Source organism: Psammomys obesus, unplaced genomic scaffold (assembly GCF_907164565.1).
Source record: "Psammomys obesus unplaced genomic scaffold, mPsaObe1.curated_primary_1811, whole genome shotgun sequence".
Taxonomy (NCBI): Eukaryota; Metazoa; Chordata; class Mammalia; order Rodentia; family Muridae; genus Psammomys; species Psammomys obesus.
In genome coordinates, this window is record NW_026585687.1 from 1,728,288 (window position 1) to 1,751,735 (window position 23,448).

General features: G+C 40.5%; 1 protein-coding gene and 1 pseudogene across 2 annotated transcripts in view; both read right to left on the reverse strand.

The window, feature by feature from the left end:
• Zdhhc15 (zinc finger DHHC-type palmitoyltransferase 15) overlaps window positions 1-22,836 on the reverse strand; it is a 139,032-nt gene extending 116,196 nt beyond the window's left edge. For both annotated transcript variants that reach the window (XM_055592528.1, XM_055592518.1), the window contains exons 1-2: window positions 22,644-22,836; window positions 1,289-1,315 (exon numbers count right to left, since the gene is read on the reverse strand). In XM_055592528.1, the coding sequence (XP_055448503.1) occupies window positions 1,289-1,315; window positions 22,644-22,779 (163 nt within the window). In that variant the 5' untranslated portion in view covers window positions 22,780-22,836. The remainder of the gene's footprint in view (window positions 1-1,288; window positions 1,316-22,643) is intronic.
• Window positions 13,083-13,392, reverse strand: LOC129665713 (ATP synthase subunit g, mitochondrial-like; annotated as a pseudogene).
• Window positions 22,837-23,448: the final 612 nt, after the last annotated feature.

Here is a 23,448-nt window from a genome sequence, read left to right on the forward strand (position 1 = left end):
TATCTATCTATCTATCTATCTATCTATCTATCTATCTATCTATCTATCTATTTGCTTATTTGCTTATTACAGTTTATTCCCTTTGTATCCAGGCTGTAGCCCCATCCTTCCACTCCTCCCAGTCCCACTCTCCCTCCTTCTTACACCCCAATGCCCCTTCTCTAGTCCCATGATAGAGGAGAACCTCCTCCCCTTCTTTCTGACACTAGCCTATCAAGTCTCATCAAGGCTGGCTGCATCATATTCCTCTTTGGCCTGGCAAGGCTTCATTCCCCCCCCTGGGGGGGTGATCAAAGAGCTGGCCACTGAGTTCATGTCAGAAACAACCCTTGACCCCTTACTAGGGAACCATTAGGAAAGTGAGCAGCCTATAGGCTTGCTTTAAACAGGACATCTAGGTCCTCTCCATGCATAGACCTTGGTTGGGGTATCTGTCTCTGCGGGCCTCCTTGGGCCCAAGTATTTTGTCTCTGTTGTTCTCCTGGTGGAGTTCCTGTCCCCTCCAGGTCTTAATATCTCTCTTTTCTTCCATAAGGATTCTGGCACTCTGCCTAAAGTTTGGTTATGAGTCTCAGTAACTCCTTTGATACTCTGGTGGGTAGAGCCTTTCAGAGGCCCTATGTGGAAGGCTCCTCCCCTGTTCCTTGTCTTCTCCTACTTCCGTTGTCTAGCCTGTTTGACCTTCTAAATGAGGATGCTGTAAAGGTCAATGAATTCTAACAAAAAACTTGCAGAAGATAAGAAATAAAAGTGACACTATAAACTACTTCCATACATACTCTGGATCTTACTGATAAAATAATATAAAGTTAATTGTTCATGAAGACTCATGATTAGCTAACATGTTTTAAATGCAAAGTACCTAAGTTTTTTTTTTAATTGCAGATTAAGCTAAAATGGTGATGATCTGTTGAGAGGAACAGAAGAACACACAGGAACTGTCATGGTCAAGGCCTGTGGGGCCCTTACTCTATGACTTACAGAGGGGATGGATTAGGAGAAAAGGCCAGGTAGCTAGGACAATAAAAAACAAGAAAGAGCTTATGGTCACTATGAAAGAAATTACAATGAATCTTGCTAATTTCTAACTGTCATAGCCAAAAGGGCTACTGAAAATGTGTTTTGCTGTATTTCTGAGTAAGCTTCCTTTTAAGAAATCATCCTAAATGTTCTAATGAACCAAGCACAGTTTTGGTAAAGTTACTCAGCTTATAGACTTTATATAATTTAACAAAGAAAAGGATACATGATACATTCTTAACCATCACAGTTCACAATACACACTTACCTTTCTCTTCTGGGCTCAAAACAGTCACTGTGGAGTGAAAAGAAAAAAGGAGTTAGAAGAGAGACAGAGGAGACACGCAGCAAGCTAAAAGTAATATTTTAAAATGTGTTGTCTAGTTAATTTTTCCATAGCATCATATTTTGAACAAGTTATTCAATGGTATTTTAGGACTCCAAAATCATAAGAGGAAGATTTAAAAGGGAGATTATATTCCATCCTATATTAGTTCCCTTCTCTTAATTCTTTAGTAGTTAAGAATCCATGGGCTGTTGAGATGGTTGGGTGGCTAAAGGTGCTTGCTGACAAGCCTGACAACCTGCGTTTGATCCCCAATACCCATACAGTAGAAGGAGAGAACTGACTCCCATTCATGCCATGGAGCGCAGGAGCACAAATCTACCACACAATGGATGTAATAAACTTTTTGAAAGAATTGATACTCATTTAACATATAGAGAAGTAACCTTTTAAAAAGACCCAACAAATCAAATCATATGAGAGATAAATAACATGGTGATAGGAACTTAAAAGCTGATAAATTAGGAATTTATTACATATGACCCTCAAATGGTGATGAAGTTATATCCTACTTAACCCACTGTTGAAAATATCATTAAACTGAAAGTGCTGGGCTGGGGACATAGGTCATTTTGTAGAATGTGTGCCTAGCTTCCTTTTGTTTCGTAGCACCACATAAAACTGAGAATGGTGTTACATGCCTGTAATCTCAGAACGCGGGTGGTGGTAGGAAGAGGAGCTGAAGTTCAAGATCATCCTTAGCTACATACTGAAATTCAGGGGCAATATGGAAAGAAAAAAAAAAGGAAAGGAAAATATTTTAATACATCTGAATCTCATAGTTTAGCCTGCCTGATCTACTGTACTAGCTATTTATTTGATATATAATTTTATTTTCTTATTAATTACACTTTATTCATTTCGTATCCCCAGTAAGCCCCTCCCTCCTCCCCTCCTGATCGCACCTTCCTTCCCCAAGTCCACTGATAGGAGAGGTCCTCCTCTCCTTCCATCTGATCTTAGTCTATTAGATCACATCAGGAGTGGCTGCATTGTCATCTTCTGTGGCCTGGTGAGGCTGCACCCCCTCAGGGGGACGTGATCAACGAGCAGGCCAATCAGATTATGTCAGAGGCAGTCCCTCTTCCCATTGCTATGAAACCCACTTGGACACTAAACTGCCACGGGCTACATCTGTGCAGGGTTTCTAGGATATCTCCATGCCTGATACTTGGTTGGAGTATGACTCTGGGAAGACCCCGTGTTTAAATTTTCTGGTTCTGTTGCTCTCCTTGTGGGGTTCCTGTCCTCTCCAGCTCTTACAATTTCCTACTTCTTACATAAGATTCCATGCACTCTGCCCAACAGTTGGCCATAACTCTCAGTGTCTGCTTTGATAGTCTGCAGGGCAGAGCCTTTCAGAGGTCCTCTGTATCAGGTTCCTAGCTTGTTTTCTGTTTTCTTCTTCTTCTGATGTCCATCCTCTTTGCCTTTTGGGATGGGGATTGAGCGTTTTAGTCAGGGTCCTCTCTCTTGATTAGTTTCTTTAGATGTACAGATTTTAGTAGGTTTATCCTATGTTATATGTCTATATGAGTGTGTATATACCATGTGTGTCTTTCTGCTTCTGGGACAGCTCAGTCAGGATGATCCTTTCCAGGTCCCACCATTTACCTGCAAATTTCATGATTTCCTTATTTTTCATTGCAGAGTAGTACTCCATTGTGTAGATGTACCACAATTTCTGCATCCATTCTTCAGTTGAGGGGCATCTGGGTTGTTTCCAGCTTCTGGCTATTACAACTAAAGCTGCTACAAACATGGTTGAGCAAATGTCCTTATTGTGTAATTGAGCCTCTTTTGATTTTATGCCTAGGAGTGGTATAGCTGGATATTGGGGAAGTGCTATTCCTAGTTGCCTGAGAAAGTGCCAGATTGATTTCCAAAGTGGTTGTACAAGTTTACATTCCCACCAGCAGTGGAGGAGGGTTCCCCTTTCTCCACAACCTCTCCAGCATGTGTTGTCACTTGAGTTTTTCATCTTAGCCATTCTGATGGGTGTAAGGTGAAATCTTAGGGTCGTTTTGATTTGCATTTCCCTAATGGTTAATGACATTGAGCATTTCTTTAAGTGTTTCTCTGCCATTCTATATTCCTCTACAGAGAGTTCTCTGTTTAACTTTTTTCCCCATTTTTTAATTAGATTACTTGGTTTGCTGCTTTTCAGCTTCTTTATTTCTTTATATATACTGGATATAAGCCCTCTGTCAGATAAAGGGTTGGTGAAGATTCTTTCCCAATCTGTTGGCAGTCGTTTTGTTTTGATGATGGTGTCCTTTGCTTTACAGAAGCTTTTCAGTTTCATGAGGTCCCATTCATTAATTGTTACTCTTAGAGCCTGTGCTCTAAGAGCTTGGTGTTCTCTTCAGAAAGTTGTCTCCTGTACCAATGAGTTCTAGGGTCTTCGTCGCTTTTTCTTCTAACCGATTTAATGTGTCTGGTTTTATGTTAAGGTCTTTGATCCACTTGGACTTTAGTTTTGTGCAGGGTGATAAGTATGTATCTATTTGCATTTTTCTACATGTAGACATTCAGTTAGACCAGCACCATTTTTTGAAGATGCTATCTTTTTTCCATTGTATGGTTTTGGCATCTTTGTCAAAGATCAGGTGTGTACTGGCTATTTTTATGTCAACTTTGCATAACCTAGACTCATTTGGGAAAGAGGGACTCTCAACTGAAAAAATGTCTCTATAAGAATTGGCTGTAGGCAATCCTGTAGGACAGTGTTTTTCAACCTTTGGACCGCAACCCCTTTGTCAAACCTCTCTTCAAAAATATTTCATTACAACTCATAATAGTAGGGTTGGTTAAGATCCTTTTCCAGTCTGTAGGCTGTCATTTTGTCCTGACGACAGATAGTTGCCTTTGTTTTATAGAAGCTTTTCAGTTTCATAAGGTCCCATTTATTGAGCCTGTGCTGTTGGTGTTCTGTTCAGGAAGTTGTCTCCTGTGCCAATGCGTTCAAAGCTCTTCTCCACTTTTTCTTCTAACAGCTTTAGTGTGTCTGGTTTGAAGAAGTCTTTAATTCACTTAGACTTTAGTTTTGTGCAGGATGATAAAAATTAAGCTATTTCATTTTTCTATATGTACACCTCCAGTTGGACCAACACCATTTGTTGAAGATGTTATTTTTTCCTATTGTATTGTTTTGGCTTCTTTGTCAAAAATCAACTATTCGTAGGTGTGTGGGTTTATTTCTGGGTCTTCTATTTGATTCCATTGATTCATCATTCTATTTCTATTCCAGTACCAGGCAGTTTTTATTACTATTTCTTTATAGTACATACTGAGATCAGGGATGAAGATACATCCGGAAGAACCACAGACAACCTCTGAAAGACTCTACTGATCGAGGTATCAAAGGAGAGGCTGATTCTCATAGCCAAACTTTGGGCAGTGTATGGGGAATCTTATGAAAAAAGGGGGAGACAGAAATACCTGGAGGGGGCAGGAGCTCCAAAAGGGGACTAACAGAGCCATAAAAACTGAGCTCTGGGTGCTCTGAAGGGAATGATATCCTAACAAGGACAATGCATGAAGAGGTCCTAAAACTCTGGCTCAAATGTAGCCCATATACCCAGTCTCCAAGTGGGGTCCCTAGTAAGAGGAGCAGGGACTTTCTCTGGTATGAACTCAGTGGCAGGATTTCTTATAACCTCTCCCTGGGGGTGCAATCTTTCCAGGCCATAGAGGAAGACAATGCAACCAGTCCTGATGAGACCTGATAGGTTAGAGTCAAATAGAAGGGAAGGAGGACCTCCTGTATCACTGGACTAGGGGAGGGGCATAGAGTGAGGGTGGGATTGGGAGGAGATGAGGGAGGGATCCATAGCCAGGATACAAGTAGAATAAATTGTAATAAATGATAATAATAAAAAATTTTAAAAACTATTCATACAGTAGCAAAATTAGAGTTATGAAGTAGTAAGGAAAATAATTTCATGGTTGGGATCACCACAATATGAGTTATTGTATTAAAGGGTTACAGCATTAGGAAGGTTGAGAATTCCTGCCGTAAGGCATTTTCTTAATTAGTGACTCCTGTTGGTGCCACCCTTGGGCTGATTACCCTACCCTTAGGCTAGTTAAGTGTTCCTGGTTGCTTCAAGAGAGCAGGCTAAGCAAGCTATGAGGAGCAAGCCAGTAAGCAGCACTTCTCCATGGACTCTACATCAGCTCCTGCCTCCAGGTTCCTGCCCTGACTTCCCTCCATGTTGCACAGTAAGCTGTAAGATAAAATGAATCCTTTTGTCCATAAGTTGATTTTGGTCAGGGTGTTTTCCCACAGCAATGGAAACCCTAAGTAAGACACCTATCTTATACATCTTTAAAATACTTGGGCTAATTTACCATTCTGCAAAGGCCCCCTATGATTCATTGAATACTGTACTGAGAGATGTCGATTTGGGATTATATTCTAGTCTCTGGAGATTTTTTCCACACACTGCATCTAGTTCCTCCAATCATCCCTTGAGGGTTTACTGTGAATTAACACTCCTGCTTAAAACACCATTGTAGAAATGGGACCTATCTGTCTTCATCATCACCATCTGCTAAGGGAAGCAGAACTCCAGTTTTAAATATTATTATTATTATTATTATTATTATTATTATTATTATTTTTATTTTTATTTTGCCAGAACAGTTAAGAGTAAGAGAAATGGGGGGCAAAGTCAAAACAGTGAGTGAGAACGTATTTTAAATGCTATTTCTTCAGGCATTTCATTAATCATACTTTTTCCTTCCTTATACAGTATGTGTGTGTGTATGAGCATTTTAAATTTTTCTTTGAATGGAGTTTTTAAAAAAACCTTACGTTTCTCCTTCTTAGAACTCCTGCTCAATGTAGCCCATGGCAGCTCAGTATCCAAATGAGTTTCTTAGTAAGGGGAACAGAGACTGTCTCTGACACGAACTCAGTGGCTAGCTCTTTGACCACCTTCCCTTGATGGGTGAGCAGACTTGCCAAGCTACAGAGGAGGACAATGCAGCCAGTTCTGATGAGACCTGATAAGCTAGGGTCAGATGGAAGGGGAGGAAGACCCTTGGAGAAGGTCATAGAAGGCCATAGAAGGTTGGGAGGGGAGGAGAGAGGGGGCTACAGCTGGAATACAAAGTGAATAAACTCTAAGTAATATAAAAAATAAAAATTTAATTAAAAACATTATATTTGGTCTGTGATAATCTGATCACTTGGTTTCTTTTTTCTGATATATGAATTTGTAGTGTACAGATAAACTATAGAATTCTATTCAGCTGAAAAGAAAAAAAATATCATGACTTTTGCAGGCAAATGGATGGAACTGGAGAATATTATACTGAATAAGGAAACTCAGAAGCAGAGAGACAAACACTGCATGTTCTCTTTTAATTCTGGTTTCTAGCTCTGAATCTTCAGAGTTGCATATAAAACTCCAGTAATAAAAAGACAGGAGAGTAGAAAAGGACCATTGAGGAAAGGAGAAGAGTACAAGAGAAAGGGAGGGTAGAGCAGAGGTGTTATGAAGGAAAATGGGGAAAATGAAGGGGGGGCTTAACTGAGTTGGGTAAGGAAGGGTAATACAGAGGGAGAGGGAGGAAAAGGAAATAAAGACCACTAAGGATGTTTTTTAAAAGCCATAGGGAAACACATTGTATTATAAGCTTACTTAGAATGGATTATATGTGATATATATGTATGTAACTTTTTGGAATGGAGTTATCCTACATGGAATAATGCTTTCCTAGAAACCACAGTGTATCTAACAAAAACCCTAGTGCCAGGCAAGGGACACCTCCCTTCAACTTACTGGTTATGGCATCCAGGAGATCCCTCACAAAATTATAGGTTATTGCTATTCCCTTTGATCACACCCCCACACACAAACACACACAGCTTGAAGGTATGACTCTATTGCTGAAGACACCACACACTTTGGTTTAAGTACTTCAAGGAATCAAGCTGGTACTGATATGGAAGCTTCATCTCTAATGGCTAGCTCTCGTAGTAGAAGAAGGTACTATGCAAGCTGTCAAGGGAGAAAAAGTATTAACAGTCTTACACAGCTGCCAAACTTGAGAATCACAACAATGACTGAGCTTACAAGATATCCCAATGGTGCAAAAGTGGCACTCATTTTTTTTACTTCTTTTTTTTAATCATTAATTTTTATTTTTTATATTAATCACAGGTTATTTACTTTGTATCCCAGACATAGTCCCCTCCTTCATTCCCTCCCAATCCCACCTCCCTCCCTTATCTCCTCCCTGTCCCTTTACAAGTCCACTGCTAGGGGAGGTCCTCCTCACCTTCCATCTGACCTGAGCTTATCAGGTATCTTCAGGACTGGCCGCCATGTCCTCCTCCGTGGCCTAGCAAGACTGTTCCTCCCTTGGGGTGGGGAGGGAGGTAAAGGAGCCAGTGGCTGAGTTCATGTCAGAAATAGTTCCTGTACCCATTACTAGGGAAACCCACTTGGTTACTGAGCTACTATGGGCTACATCCAAGCAGGGGTTCTAGGTTATATCTATACATGGTCCTTGGTTGGAGAAACAAGCGGTTCCCCATGCCCTGATATATTTTGTCCTTGTGTAGCTCCTGTGCTCTCTCGGTCATATTAACTCTCCTTTTTATCGTATGACTCCCTGCAGTCTGCCGAAGGCTGGTTATGAGTCTCTGCATCTGCTTCAATACGCTGCTAGCTAGAGTCTTTCAGAGGCCTTCTGAGGTAAACAGAAAGGTGGATCAATGGAACTGAATAGAAGGCCCAAAAATAAACCCAAACTCCTATGAATACTTGATTTTCGACAAAGAAGCCAAAACCATTCAATGGAAAAAAGACAGCATCTTCAACAAATGGTGCTGGTCCAACTGAATGTCTACATGTAGAAAAAAGAAAATACATCCATATTTATCACCCTGCATAAAACTAAAGTCCAAGTGGATCAAAGACCTCAACATAAAACTAGATACACTAAACCTGTTAGAAGAAAAAATGGGGAAGAGACTAGAACTCATTGGCACAGGAGAAAATTTCCTGAACAGAACACCAACAGCACAGGCTCTAAGAGCAACAATCGATAAATAGGACCTCATGAAACTGAAAAGCTTCTGTAAAGCAAAAGACATTGTCATCAGAACAAAATGACAAACTAATGACTAGGAAAGGATCTGACAGAAGGCTAATATCCAGAATATATAAAGAACTAAAGAAATTAAAAAGCAGTATCAAGCAATTTAATTAAAAAATGGGGTACTGGGCTAAACAGAGAATTCTTTCTAGAGGAATATAGAATGGCAGAGAAACACTTAAAGAGATGTTCAATGTCCTTAGCCATCAGAGAGATGCAAATCAAAATGACCCTGAGATTTCACCTTACACCCATCAGAATGGCTAAGATCAAAAACTCAAGTGACAACACATGCTGGAGAGGTTGTGGAGAATTGGGAACCCTCCTCCATTGCTGGTGGGAATGTAAACTTGTACAATAACTTTGGAAATCAATCTGGCACTTTCTCAGACAATTAGAAATAGTGCTTCCTCAAGATCCAGCTATACCACTCCTAGGCAAATATCCAAAAGAGGCTCAAGTACACAACAAGGACATTTGCTCAACAATGCTGGTAGCAGCTTTATTTGTAATAGCCAGAACCTGGAAACAACCCAGATGTCCATCAACAGAGGAATGAATACAGACATTGTGGTACTTTTACACAATGGAATACTACTCAGCAATTATAAACAAGGAAATCATGAAATTTGTAAGCAAATGGTGGGATCTAGAAAAGATCATCCTGAGTGAGGTATCCCAGGAGCAGAAAGACACACATGGTATATACTCACTTATATAGATCTATAAGTTAGGATAAACATACTAAAATATGTGCACCTAAAGAAGATAAACAAGAAAGAGGACCCGGAGTAACATGATCAACCCTCACTTAGAAAGACAATTGGGATGGACATGGGAAGTAGGAGAAAACAAGTAACAGGACAGGGGCCTACCACAAAAGTGGCACTTATGTTTGAGGATTAAGAAACAGTTGTGTAAATGGACTTATGACCGACTCAATTGGAAATCGCTCATTTCTGTTACTGTAAACCAGAATAAGAACCTATAGCTGCAGAAGTCATAACCTTAAAAGAGAACCTACTACTACCATTTATTAAATTAATACAGCTTCCATCTGTAGTCTAAGTAGCCTTTTACTAATATATAGTTGTACCTGTCATCCGTCATCAAAAAAGCTTCTTTCTTTTCCCAGTAGATAAGGGTCACTACAGACATCTATAGCTGGTCAAAAGGCAAAGAACAACTGACTGTTGAATGCCTACCCATATATATATAATCACAATCCCTACACCTAAGGTTCAAGGAACTTTGTGTTAGAGGGAACAGAAAGATTGTAAGAGCTGGAGGATCAGAACTGTGTGAGACTGCCTTCCTGGCATGACTGGGGTGGTGAGCCCACATACTCTCAATATGGTTGCATAACAGCTTCACCAGTTGACATGGAAATGAAGACAGAGGAAATGTTCACCAGGCCCCACACCGAGCTGAAGATATGCAGGCATTCAATAGTTGCTAAAGAAAGGAGAATTTGTTTTCTTCCGGGATGAGCCCCTGAGAGATTTCCCAATCACAAGTGGTCAGTCCTAACACATACACATGTACATGTATGCAACACTAATTGGGCCATTAAGTTTTGTGTCTGGAGCTGGAGAGATGGCTCAGAGGTTAAGGGCACTTCCAGAGGTCCAGAGTTCAATTCCCAGCAACCACATGGCAGCTCACAATCATTTATAATGATATCTGATGCCCTCTTCTGGCTTGCAGGTGTACATGCAGACAGAACACTGTATACATAATAAACAAATCTTTTTTTTAATTTTTTTAATTTTATTTTTTTTCTTATCAGTTACATTTTATTAACTCTGTATCCCAGCCGTGTCCCGCTCCCTCATTCCCTCCCAATCCCACCCTCCCTTCCTGGTCTCTTCCCTGCCCCTCTCCAAGTCACTGATGGGGGGGGTCCTCCTCCCCTTTCATCTGACCCTGTTTTATCAGGTATCTTCAGGACTGGCTGCGAAGCCCTCTCCTCTGTGGCCTAGCAGTACTACTCCTCCCTTGGGGGGTAGGGAGGCCAAAGAGCCAGTCATTGAGTTCCTGTTAGAAATAGTCCTTGTTCCCCTCACTATGGGAAACCAACTGGGTTACTGAGCTACCACAGGCTACATCTGAAAAACAAATCTTTTTAAAAATGTGTGTGTGTGTGTGTGTGTGTGCGCGCACACGAGACTGCGCACAATAGCAATAATTATAGAAAGAGTCATTAATTGTAAAGAGTGTGAGTACAGGACAGAGGAGGAGCTGGAAGGGCAAAGGGAGGGGCAAAAATGATGTAAGTACATATATGAAATTCTTAAAAGAGGGTAAAATTAAAATAGAACCAATTAATGTAAATGACATATCCTTTTGACAATACAAATGAAATTGAAACAATAAGTGTTGATGCATTAACCTGGGGCTTCATGATTTTTGTCTATACTGGAATGAGACAATGTTTATAAAGAAGGCAGTAGATGGCCAACACAAAATGAACTCAATAGCATTTCTTGTCTTACTGGTCTTTTGCTTATATATTATGTTTTCCAATTTTGTGTTTTTATGGGTTTGGGTTTATGTATGTAAGTGAGTATGTGTATGTGTTTTCTTCCATTTTTTTTTCATTCTTATTTGTTTGTAGTTTTTTTGTTTGCCTTTTTTTCTAAAGAGAAAGAAAAAGAAAGGGTGGGGAAAGACGGATGTGGAGAGTTTCTAGGAGAAGTTGAAGGAGGGAACCTGTGATCTGAATATATTGTCTGAATTTTTTTTTTTTTTTTATAAAAACCTAGCCTCAAGAAAACACAACATTGAATGGTTTTGGTTTCTTTGTCAAAAATCAAGTGTTCATAATTGTGTGGGTTTATTTCTGGGTCTATTATTTGGTTCCATTGATCCTCCTTTCTGTTTATATGTAGAAATGGAAATATTTTCATATATTAGAATAAATAAATCATTAAAATTAATTTCACTGAGTAGTTTTTAGCTTTTTTCCCTACTAAAAATTACAATTCATTGCTATTATTGTGTTTCTATTTGACAGCCATGACATGGAATTTCTTCCATGTTCTCTCTATACTACATTTGTTGGTTATCCCATTCAGCTTCACATACTTCACTTTTCCAAATTTGTCTTCATGTCTAGTTTCAAAGAATCAGTAAATATGCAAGAGAAATGAATATAAGGAGATGTTCAATAGCTCTAGTCTTTTACTTCCCCATTAGTGAATAAAAATTTGAAGAAACAGCAGTTACAATAACCTATCTAACCACATCATTCTACATACATGACAAGTTCATCATAGAATTGGCCAACTGTACATTTACCCAGGAGATTACTGATAAGAGATTCATTTTGCAAAAGTTTCAGATGACTCTTACAACAATTTTATTTCAAATATGACTTGGATATTTTAGGCTCTTCCTTTATTAATGCAAAAGACAATGGTAAAATTAAAGAAAAAAAATGAAACTGGGCAAGTGCCATGATCTTTTAAAATATAGTATTTCCCCCTCAGAAGTTTATAAATTCCAACTGAAAACTGCAAGAAAACATTTTCCCTTATATTGATTGGCTCCTTACAAAATTTTATGTGTAAAAATGCTTTCAAAATCAAGTTCATTGTCACTTATAATTGAATGGCTTCTCTTCTATCACATTTTCAAGTGTTTGTAATGCAAAGCTCATGCCATCCCTAGACTGGTGGCCATTGTCACCTTGCTGCTGCTGCTGCTGCTGCTCCTTCTCATTCTCTTCCTTATCTTCCTCATTATTATAACTACACTGTTAGTCTGCATCTTTTTACCCATATTCTACTTCTGCCTTCTGCGTGTGAGTCCTATAAACTAATCTCATTACATAGTATGAGTCCTGCAGTTACTTAAAGCTGGCTGTGCTCAATCTGGAGAACTCCCTGCTCTCACTCATTCTTCTGTATACACATTGTTTAATTCCAGTACTGACAAGTAATCCTCTCTCACCCATAGACTTGTGTCTTTCTAATGCCTGTTCACAAAGGTTGACACAGCAGAGAGGTGGTGGGATGAGGATTTTAAGTGTTACCATGTGTATTACAGAACTGAGAAGGGCATGCAGACATTCAAAACACTATGCCTGTGCAAAAAAGCCCTGCAAAACTCCAAGCTTTTACTTCTAGTTGGACTTAGGAATTAAAAAACAGGAAGAGGGAGCTTAACAGTTATAAACAGCCTAGTTCATGATGATTAGAGGAAATTCCAACACAAAGGCAATTTGTAAAGACTGGACATTATACTTTTCCAAATATATTTTTTACCCCAGGCATCATGAAATCTCTACTTAACTGTAGAGGGTACAAGGTCCTTGTGCATAGAGATAAGCACTAGGGAAACCAGGAAAGGAAGATGTTTACCTGTTTCCCACCCGGAATGCTGGGAAAGAATGTAGTTTATGACCTGGCAACCTTTTGCTATCAGTAGGGACTGGCTTCACCCGAATCCCTCAGCCTTTTATGTTTTGTTTTGTTTCATTTTGTTGACAGAGAAATCACTGATATTCAACAGCTAGTATTTTATTCAGATAGCAGTCTCATTACACATGGTCCAAGAACACTCAAGTAAGAACTCAAAATCAGATGTTAAACCTTGATCTTCAAACATCATAGTCAATGATGCCACGTTTGCCCATGATCTCTCCTGTATGAAACCACACCACATCTCAGTGGCCACCAAACCATTCAGCACAGCTTCCTTAACTGTAAGCTTTTTGAAGCTACCAGTTTTAGTGATTTTAATTATTTTTCAGGTTCAGAATAGCTGTGGGGATTCCAGCAGGGGTTGGAGGAACCAGCTCAACCTTGAAGTATTGGCAAAATAAGGCCAATCAAGACTTTGAGTAAAGTCATGGCAGGGGTCACCAGCCCTGGAGTCTTCTCCAGGAAGTTACAAATGAACTTGGTCATGGTCTAAGGTGGAAGGTCTGTCTCCCCAAACCACTGGCTGAATGTCTGACTTTTATGTTTGTTTATCCCAGACTCTTCCTCACCAGATCTTGAGCACTGCTTCTCCGTCCATAAAACCCCTCATTAGAGATGTCACTTGGACTTTACAACAGCCAAGGTGTGTAGTGCAGTAATTTCCTGTTGTCCTACTTTTGGTTTCTCTGCTGCAAGAGAGGTTGGATCTGTTGTCTGTCTTTCTGGTTGACTGTCTTGTGTGTTACTGCCTGTTTTGTGTGTGTGTGTGTGTGTGTGTGTGTGTGTGTGTGTATGTGTGTGTGACTGAGACTGACTACATGGGACAGATTCCTTCTAACACCCTAGACTTAATTCTTGCCCATTTCAGGAAGTCTCGAGCCTCACTCCACAGGCTCTTGGTGGTGGCAGTGGTGAGGAGGCACCAAGGGATGGCTACAGTATGTGGAGCCCCAAGCTTGGTGCCTCTGCCACTGCTGTGGCCTCTGGTCTGGCAGAGCTTGGCTGCTGCTCTGGCCTCTGAGAGGGGAAATGGTAGTGGCCAACTTCCACCATTGTGGTGCCCATATCTCTTCCCAGGGTCAGCATGAGAGGTCAGAGGCTAAGAGGCATACCAAGAGGTGGCTGCATAGTGTGACAACCCGGGCAAAACTGCTAAGCAAGTTCTAAACTCCTACTTAGATTCCACAGATAACAAAGTGCTTGAAATTACAGCTAGATGAAGTAAGAAAAGTTTTGTCTGTCTATTTTAAATGTATGTATGGCCACTACATGTTTATTTTTGACTGCTCTCAGATGGTTAATGTGCTCTGTATGTCTTGGTTATAGATTAACAGTTATTGGATATGTTTAAAGTTCAAATTCAAACTCTTTAGAACATGTATATGTGTGTGATGTGGTGTGTGTGTGTGTGTGTGTGTGTGTATGTTTGTAACATCTATAGAAACACAGATGTTTTTAAACAGCAACTATGTGGCCTGCCATGTGATGTGACTCTGTCTTCTTGAAATTGCCACTTGGTGTGGCATAGGGCAAAAAATACAGAACCTCTTAGCTGTAATGAATTCTGTTTATCATCCTAGCTCCTTTTAGACTGAGAAGACAAGTCTCATTTTAAATTAGTATTGATTTTAGAGATTGAACTGTTTACACTGGTAAAATTTGGCTTGGGCTTTTAAAATTATGGTTATGAAAATTGTGACTTTGCTCCTAAAAAGGGTACTTTATTTTGATATTGCAAAACAGATTTTTTTTAAAAAAAATGTGTTTAAGGCTATGAAACATTTTAAAGTTTATCAGGTATTTTAGAATAATGTCTTTGTGGAATATATATATATGAAATTCGGGGTTGTATTTTTGAGGCAAGTTGTGTGATTCAACTGTGGTTTCTGAAGGTCTATTCAGATTTGAAGTTTGTCCCTGGCTTCTAGTTTCTGAATGAATAGATTAATGCTGTTTCTTTCTGGCTGATAGGTTTGGTATGGCCAGAATAGTTCAAGTACAGTTTTAAAATTGTTCTATAATGTTCTATCATGTAGTTGGTTCTAAAACTTATTTGATTACAATGTTAGAATGTGGTTAGAATGGGAAACTGTAAATGCTCCACAGTGCTAGACCAAGGGAGGTGGCAAAACAGAAGCAATACCTAATGGGCTATGTTTTAAATTGCCCACCACAACCTGTCACAACATGTGGCTGGCTACTATATTGGTTCAGAGATAAAGAGGGTGGAGCCATGGTTTTACTGTCATCTCAACTAAGGGCAGTCACATGACTGGCAACCATCTTGTTTGTGGGAGAGTCATGGTACACTTCCATCTTTGTTGAGGGCTGCCAACTATGTTCAGATCCCTGTTTAGCACTAAGTGCAACTTCTGTCCCTTAAACTTTTGATGTTCAGTCTTTATAATGCAATATGGTAGGATCAGCAAGATTTGTCAGTTCCTCTGTGAACTGTATCTATGACTGAATGTTTTGCTTTGATTTTAGTTCAGAAATATATTTAAAGTTATGCTAGTGACTGCAGTTGGTTACAAGTTTGAGCTTTACCTAGTCTCTTGTTTATGTTTTCAAGGTTAAGCCTAGGATGGGTAACTACAAAGTTTGTTGATCTACTTGAAATAGATATGGTCCTAAAACACTTAACTATGGAATGTGCCAGAATTCGAGATTATAACATTCTGTTTTACAGAATGCAATTTAGAGCAGATAACTAAGAGAGACTAAGAGTAACTCATATGCTGGCCCTCAAGCTTGTCAGAGATCTGTGGGATATGGCATTTTAACATGTGTAACCTTATTATGACAGAGAGTCTCAAAATCCTAGCAATTGCTCCCCAAGGTCTCCAAGAAAATTTCGGCACAACGACAGAGGACTTCAATTCTGGATTGTGATATGCTAACCATTGGGCAAGACTGCCCCAAGTGGTCCACCTCTAGGTCTCAGCCTAAACTGTGGACAAAACTGTGGACACCTGCAGAGTCATTGTTTCAAGTTGCTGAAAACAATGTGAAGCCAGTCTCTCATGTTCTTCTTTTCCACAGAAACAGTCTCTCATCGTCTGGGCCTGATGGCCGGCCTGCCTCTGCTTGTGGTGCCACGAAAGCATGGGAGCCAGGAACAACTGCCTAGGTGGTGGACTGACTAGTCACCTCTGTTATTTTGATTGGTACCTAAATTCATTTAGCTTATAATTTATCCTTTTCAGGTCTCCGATCACATTGATGACTAAGCTAAGGTAATGGTAGCTTTGCAGCTAAAGAGCAGACAGTTAGATCCACTGTTACTTCATTAGTCAATTCATTAGCTAGTTAGAACTACCAGGTACTAGATCTCTCATTTTAAAAGGCAAACAGGTTTACCTTGCTCATAGGCTTCATGTTAACTGCCTGTGTCCTATGCTGAATAACTGGATAGAAAGATGTAAAGTTTATGAAAGGCCTGAGGATATAAAAGTTTAAGTTGTGAGGATCTAAAAAAACTTGAAGGTCTAGGAAAGTATTTTAAGGGTTGTAAATACAAGTTATAAAGTGTCTATGGGTCTAAGGTGTTTTAAGGTAAGTGAATGCAAGTTGTAATGATATAAGAAAGTAATTTAAGGCTGCATATTAAAACTGGAAGATATTTCAGATTTCTCTTCCCCTTCCATGCTATTGTTTTGCTTACATTGTTATAAGATTTCAAAGGTTCAGAGTTTTGACTTTGATCAATAGAGTTCTGATAAGCTGATGGAACACTGACTGTTTATTATTCAGTCACAAGTTCCAGATATTAATTTCCTTTTGGTTGTCTTGTGCTTCTAATTATGCTAAAACATCTCTGTCCAATGTGTATATCTTAGAGAAGAAAATACTCATGCTTTTTAACCCTAAGCTGTAGCTTTTACTAGGTCTTAATTAGCATGAATCTACTCCTGCTGTCTTGCAGACACCTGTTACCTGCTTTTTCTGAAGTATGGATCTCAATACAATGGTGATATTAATATACTTCTTTTTGTAAACTAAAATTCATATGAACTTCAGGAAATCAAAAAGTCATAAGACCTGGATCTGCCAAAGCTCAAATGGACCCCAGATGAGCACACTCTCTTGATTTTGAAATGGGATTTTTTTCCCTTGATCTTGGGATTCCTCACTTTCCCTAATTACTAGACAAACTTTAACTTATGTCTCTAATCTAAATTTGTGTCAGCAGATTTTCAACGGGCTGGCAGACTCCATTCAGGGATCAGCTATGGATTGCATTGTGAGCTAAGATCTGAACTTGCTGAAAGCTGAAGTGAACCAGTCCAGGCGATGCAATGGTTGCTTGTCTCTTGAACTGGATCTCTAGTTAGATGGTTTTGATAAGTACCCCTTTGCCCAGCTTTTGACTAGCTTTTCATCATTCCTGGGCCCCCAATATCTTCATACTAATGTCAGTGTGAAGAAAGTTACAGAAGAAGAGAAATTTGTCGGCCTACCATTCTACCTAACAGGGGATCCTTGGCATAAGGAAATGGGTTCTTATAATGCCAAGTGACATAACAGAAAGTTGGCCCCCACCAGAACCACTACTGTTAGGCCCCAATTGATTCTCCACCCTAATAGCATTGTAATACCTCTCTGCTTAGGCCCCTCCAAAACAGACAGAAATCCAAATGATGCTTAGTACATACCAAGCAATTGACAACTCCAGACCAGACCTTACAAAGCCCTGCTGGTTCTGCTATAATTCAAAGCCTCCCTATTATGAGGGCATTGTTCTTAATGGCACTATCAACTTCTCCACCAACCCCAATGGGTGCAGATGGCAATAAAGGGAGATTCACCCTTCAGTCAGCAACAGGAAAAGATTTATGTGTGGAACATGTACTATCCTTACATCAGCATCTCTGTAATCATACGCTGCAATTGTCCTCTGACCAGACAACCACATATCTGGTGCCTTCAGTACAGGCATCGTTGGCACGCTCCACAGGTTTGGCCCCATGTGTCAATGGAACAGTAGTTAAGCTTACTCAATATTTCTATGTGCTAGTCCAACTAGTCCCATGAATTACCTACCACCCTGAAGAAGAGGTGGTCCAGGAACTCACCGGGGTACACTGGCTAGATATGACAGAGAACCTCTATCTCTGACATTAGCTATTATCTTGGGGACTGGCTTAGCTGAGCAGGAACAGGTATTGCAAGCACTGGTTGTACAAAGCCGGAATTGTAACAGCTTAAAGGCAAATATTGATGAAGATATTCAACTCTTTGAGAACTTAATCACCCATTTAGAAAAGAATGTTGATTCCCTGGCAGAAGTTACAAAACAAAAAAGGCTTAGATTTGTTGTTTTTATGGCAGGGGTCTGTGACAGCCTTAAGAGAGGAATTTTGCTCTTATGTAAACCACTCAGGAGTGATTAGGTTATCCTCAGCAAGAGTAAGACAAAGTCTAGAGAAACTCAGGAAAGAGAAAGAGGATTCTAGAAGATGGTTTGAATCCTGGTATAATAATTCCCTTTGGCTTACTACCCTTATATCCACCCTGCAGGGACCCCCACTCATCTTGATTTTCCTTTTTACCTTTGGGCCTTACATTTTAAAATACATGGTAGCTTTTTTAAAGGAACCCTCGGGAGTGATACAGTTAATGGTACTCAGATCCCACTATGGAAGGGTAAATCTGGAGGACACCAAGGGATCATATCTGGAAGACCCATGATTGGGCCTTCACATGACCATGAGAAGTGGGGGAGTGTGAGGCCTGTGTAACCCCATTTCTAAAAAATAAACTTCGTCTTAAGGTTAAATGACCTAGGCATAAACTCCAGTTTCAAAAAGGAGAAAAACCCACAAAAATATGCTTTGACCACTCACCTCTGGTAATGATGATGATTAAACATCACCCCTAGCGACAGCTAATCAGGGAATAACTGAAGTTTACTCAGATGTTTTTTGCAATAGAATGAGTAAAACAATTACATTTTGGCCCTCTGGACACCTGATATTTGCTAAATGTCAACCAGTCATAAAACTGCCAAGCTGGAATTCCCTGAACCTCGCTGTAACCCTAAATAAAAAAAACTCTCTCTCCCTGAGCTTGGGGCTCTGCACTCGAGAACCACTACATCAGTGATAGTGTGGGCCCGAGCTCGAGCTTGTAATAAAAGACCCCTACTGTGTTTGCATCAGAATCAAGCTCCTTGGTGGTCTTTGGGGTCTTCAAGACTTAGGCATAACAACCCCTCCAAACATCACACACACACACACACACACACACACACACACACACACAAGCACACAAAACTTTAGAAAACATTTAAGATTTCAAAGTGAAGATGGCTTCATAGAATGTTGTAGCCAGACGCAGAGGTCAGCTATTGCTCATTTTACTGAAACTTTCCTGCTTACATTTTATTAACTTTAGTTGCTTAGCTTAGCTTAAATAATTCTGATACCAAAAATTAAAAAAAAAAAAACAAAAACACTGTCCAATCCAAATAAAGTACATTTTCAGGTTATTCTGAGCTTGTGGGTCACAAGTTTTGACCTCTGTGCTAGTTGAGAATATTATAATAGCATGGACGGAGGGGCCATACAGTCTGTGTTGCCATCGAAATTCAACAATTTACTAGCTCTATAATCTCAGGTAGACTATGTAACCAGTCCATTCCTCAGTTTACTTGTGTTCAAACTGGGCATAATGATAGTATGTACCTCATAAATGTCAATAGTGTTCTGTATGCATGTGTCTGTGCCTGCATGTGTGTGCTTAATCACTTAGAAATAAAGCCTTGCATACGACAAGTTCTGTGACAGTGTGTTTAACAAGGCAAAAGAAACCCTAAGCTTTCCAGCAGCTTTTAGTATGACATGCTTAAAGAAAACTAGTTATATGCACTGTTTTTTTTTTTTTTTCGTGGAGTGGGGTGCAAGACAGGGTTTTATGTAGCCCAGCCTAGCTTCAACCTTTCTATGTAGCTGAAAATGGCCTTGGACTCCTGATCCTCTTGCCTCTACTAAACAAGTACTGGAACAAGAAGTGTGTACCACTACACCTGCCTATTTGCACTAATTCTGGTTGAGTCGGTTTAGGTATCTGCACAGTGGGCATAATAATGGAACCTACCCTATATAGCTGTGAGGATTAAATGAGGTGATATATAGACTGTTAATATAGCTGCAGTAGTGAGTACTTTTTTCTGGCATGAAGTAAGTCAGATGTAATAATTAACTATCATCATCACTACTTTTTGACGTGATTTCTTGTTGATCTCAGGTAAGTCAGCATTAAAGGACTTTAAACATAGGTTTAATCATGTTTATGATGGGCCATTGTTCCTAGTAGCAATGTACATACCAGGACAATGGAGTTGAACTTTTGACCTCTTAGTTAATCATTCAAAAAGCCAAAGTGATAAGATCTGAGAACAGGGCAACTTTCCAGTAGTACTGTAGACTAATTAATGCACCTTAATACCAGACTGAGATGAAGTAAAGGAAAAAAGCCTAAATATCTATCCATAAAGGCAACAAACAAAACTTATTGTTAAAAACCTTTTCTGTAATTTCCATAACATCACTAAGAAGGTCAAACCTTGATGTATAGAGTTGACTAAATGTCATTCTTATATCAGAAAAACAGGGTCACTTTACTTCACCCAAATTTGTGTAAGGGTAGAGTATAGTTTCCTTCTCAAACATGTAAGAGATGGTGTCTGTAAGTCTAGTTTGGTCCTGGGGCTGAAAAGTAGCACACCAACTTAAATATTTACGGCAAGAAGTGATGATATGAGGAAATAAATGAAATAAAAAATGGAAGACAGATTTAAGGGAATGTCTGATAGAACAAGTATGAATTATAATAGGGAGATTACATGTCACAAGTATAAGGGTCCTGCTAATATACTGGCAAGTACTGTAATGATAATAGGTATTAGTGGGCTCTCAGTTGCAAAGATCTGGGAATTCTTCAATGGCTCATGAGAAATTTCTGTTGAGAGGTGCCAGGATATATTATGAAAACTAATTTGAGTTTATGAGAATGTTAGAAGATCACATATAATAGAGAGGGGACTGAAGGCAAGGAAATCTAAGTGGGGGGGGGGGGGAAATAAAAGGAAAGGTCTTGGGTTTTGTGTTGTGAGATACTGTAAATTATGAGTTTGAAAGCACAGGATATACAAAGTGAATCAGGCTGTAAATAAGGAGAGACTACAGTGATTCCTGTGACAGGACAGGGCCTAAGAAAAGACCAGCCTCATTAAAGAGGAGGCTTAAGAAGAAATAAGCTAGAAATGTCATTCTCATTGAAAAGGAGAGAAAGCATTACAAACTTCAACAAGAAAGAACTGGATTTCCCAGCCTTGAGAAAGCAGGGGGTAAGCACACTCCTAGAGGAAACAATGATGAGCACTGGAGATAGATAGTGACAGAATGTGGAACAGTGGGAAAAGACTGGAAGGGTTGGAGAGTGTTTCTCAGAAAAGATAACAGGGATAAGTCAGGATTAGAAAAAGGGATATGGGAAAGATTGTGGGAACTCTTTGAAGTGTAAAGAGAACATTCTAGTATGAGATTACAGTGGGTGAGACATGATCATAACTTGACAAAGCAGGGTCACTAGTGTGATGTGTCAGAAATAGTGTGGGTCCTGTAATGGGAAGGAGTTGAATGCTTTACAAAGTGAAAAAGGAAGAGGCTGGAGGGCACTCCAGTGTGGTACAATTAGGACTTCTCATATGAAAAGAGTGTTGTATAGAACCCCCACACCACTTCAAGAGTTCAGAAAAGGAGGAAAGCCTGCAGGGAAAGAAAGGGGAAGGCTACTCTCATTGTGTGAAACGTGAGAGTCATAAGAAAGAGAATATATGAAGCCTCCCTCTCTCTCTCCGTCCCTCCCTTTCTTCTTCCCCCCTCCCTCTTCCACTCACGCCCCATGTGTGTGCGGCTTGTGCATGAACACACACACACACACACACACACACACACACACACACACACACTCACACTCCTGGATCTCAAGGAAAGGATGGAGGGCTTATCACTGTGTGAAAAGTGAGATGGAACAGAATGTGTGAAAAGTGAGATGGAACAGAATGTGTGAAAAGTGAGATAGAACGTTCTGATGTGGGAGAATCCTAAGTGGGTGGAGATGTGAAAACTATGACACCCTGTGTGTGAGAACTGCAGAAAGTATAGATCTCAGTGTGGAGAAAAGGTAAGCTAATATGAGGGTACAGGAATTATTATTATTATTATTATTATTATTATTATTATTATTTATTCCTAGTAAGGAATCCCCCAGTATGGAAAGAATCCTAGTAGGCGGGGAAAATGGTGGGGCACTTAGTTGGATGCTTTGTTGGAGCAGACACTTTAAGGACACAGGGTATGGTGCTTCCTCAACTGGTTGGTTGGGCTCAGCCTAGGTGGTTTACCTTGTAACAGGCGGGGTGGGGGTGGAGTTTAGTAGGAAGAGCCAGGAAATTATCGAGGATACCGCAAAGAAATAAGAAAACCCAGAGGAGAAGCGACAGCAATGTGGTGGGACCCTCCTGGGACGGCTCAAGGGAACTATTGTGAGAAGCCCAAGGTTGGAAACTGAGAGGTTTGTTTTTGTTTTTTGTTTTTTGTTTTTTTTTCCAGGCGCAAAAGGAAAGCCCACAGAGTCAGGGCTGAGTGCACTGGGAACATCAGTGGGAAGGATATGGCAGACGATTATGCTGGAGCAAAATTTCCCCACTTTATGTGCCCAGCCCCACTTACCCAGGCAGAGTTCAAAGACGTAGGCATAGTAGGACCAGAGAACGACGAGGACAATAACGAGCACTGGCACCCAGGACAGTACCCGGCGGCAGCACCGCAGCCCCCCAGACAGAGCCATTTTCCAGCCCCGCCGCATCCTCTACTCGAAGATCGACCAAGCAGGCCTGCTGGCGCCGGCCGGGAACTGCTTAGGTGGCAGTTGGGAGGCGGGAAGGCGCGCTGTGCGGCGCTCCACTGCCTAGCCTGGCGGGAACCCTCTCCCACCCGCTGCCACCTGTAGGGCTGGCTCCGCCTTGCACAGTGGGCGTGTATCACAGCTTGAGGAACCCGCCCTGGTGGGGAAGAAGGTGGTCTCCTGGCTGTCCAGGCCTGTGGGGCTCACAGTTCCTCCAGCTCTGCCCACCCCACCCCCCAACCCTGCCCCATGCTCTCCACTTGCAAGGGTGGACCTCTGCAAAACTGTAAAGCCCAAGAAATGTGGGTCCGCCCATCTGCCCTTACTGCACTGCGTCTACCTTCTCTTCAATTCCGTTTTGCCCTCTCTTCCTTTCCCTGTCTCTCCTTTTCTCTGCTGTCCCAACCCCCCCCCCCACACACACACACAAGTACACAAGCACCATGTGAAAGATGTTCACACTACAGTAGCACATCCTGAATTAAAGATCATCTATCCCCATCCTCTCACTGCTGCTTGAACAGTATGCTTAACACATAGTGCCGCAGTCCCTGCTGGGGTAAGTCCCTTGACAGGGCATTTCTTCCTCCCTCTCTGTCCTCCCCACAGAATTAGCTTAGTATATTTTCA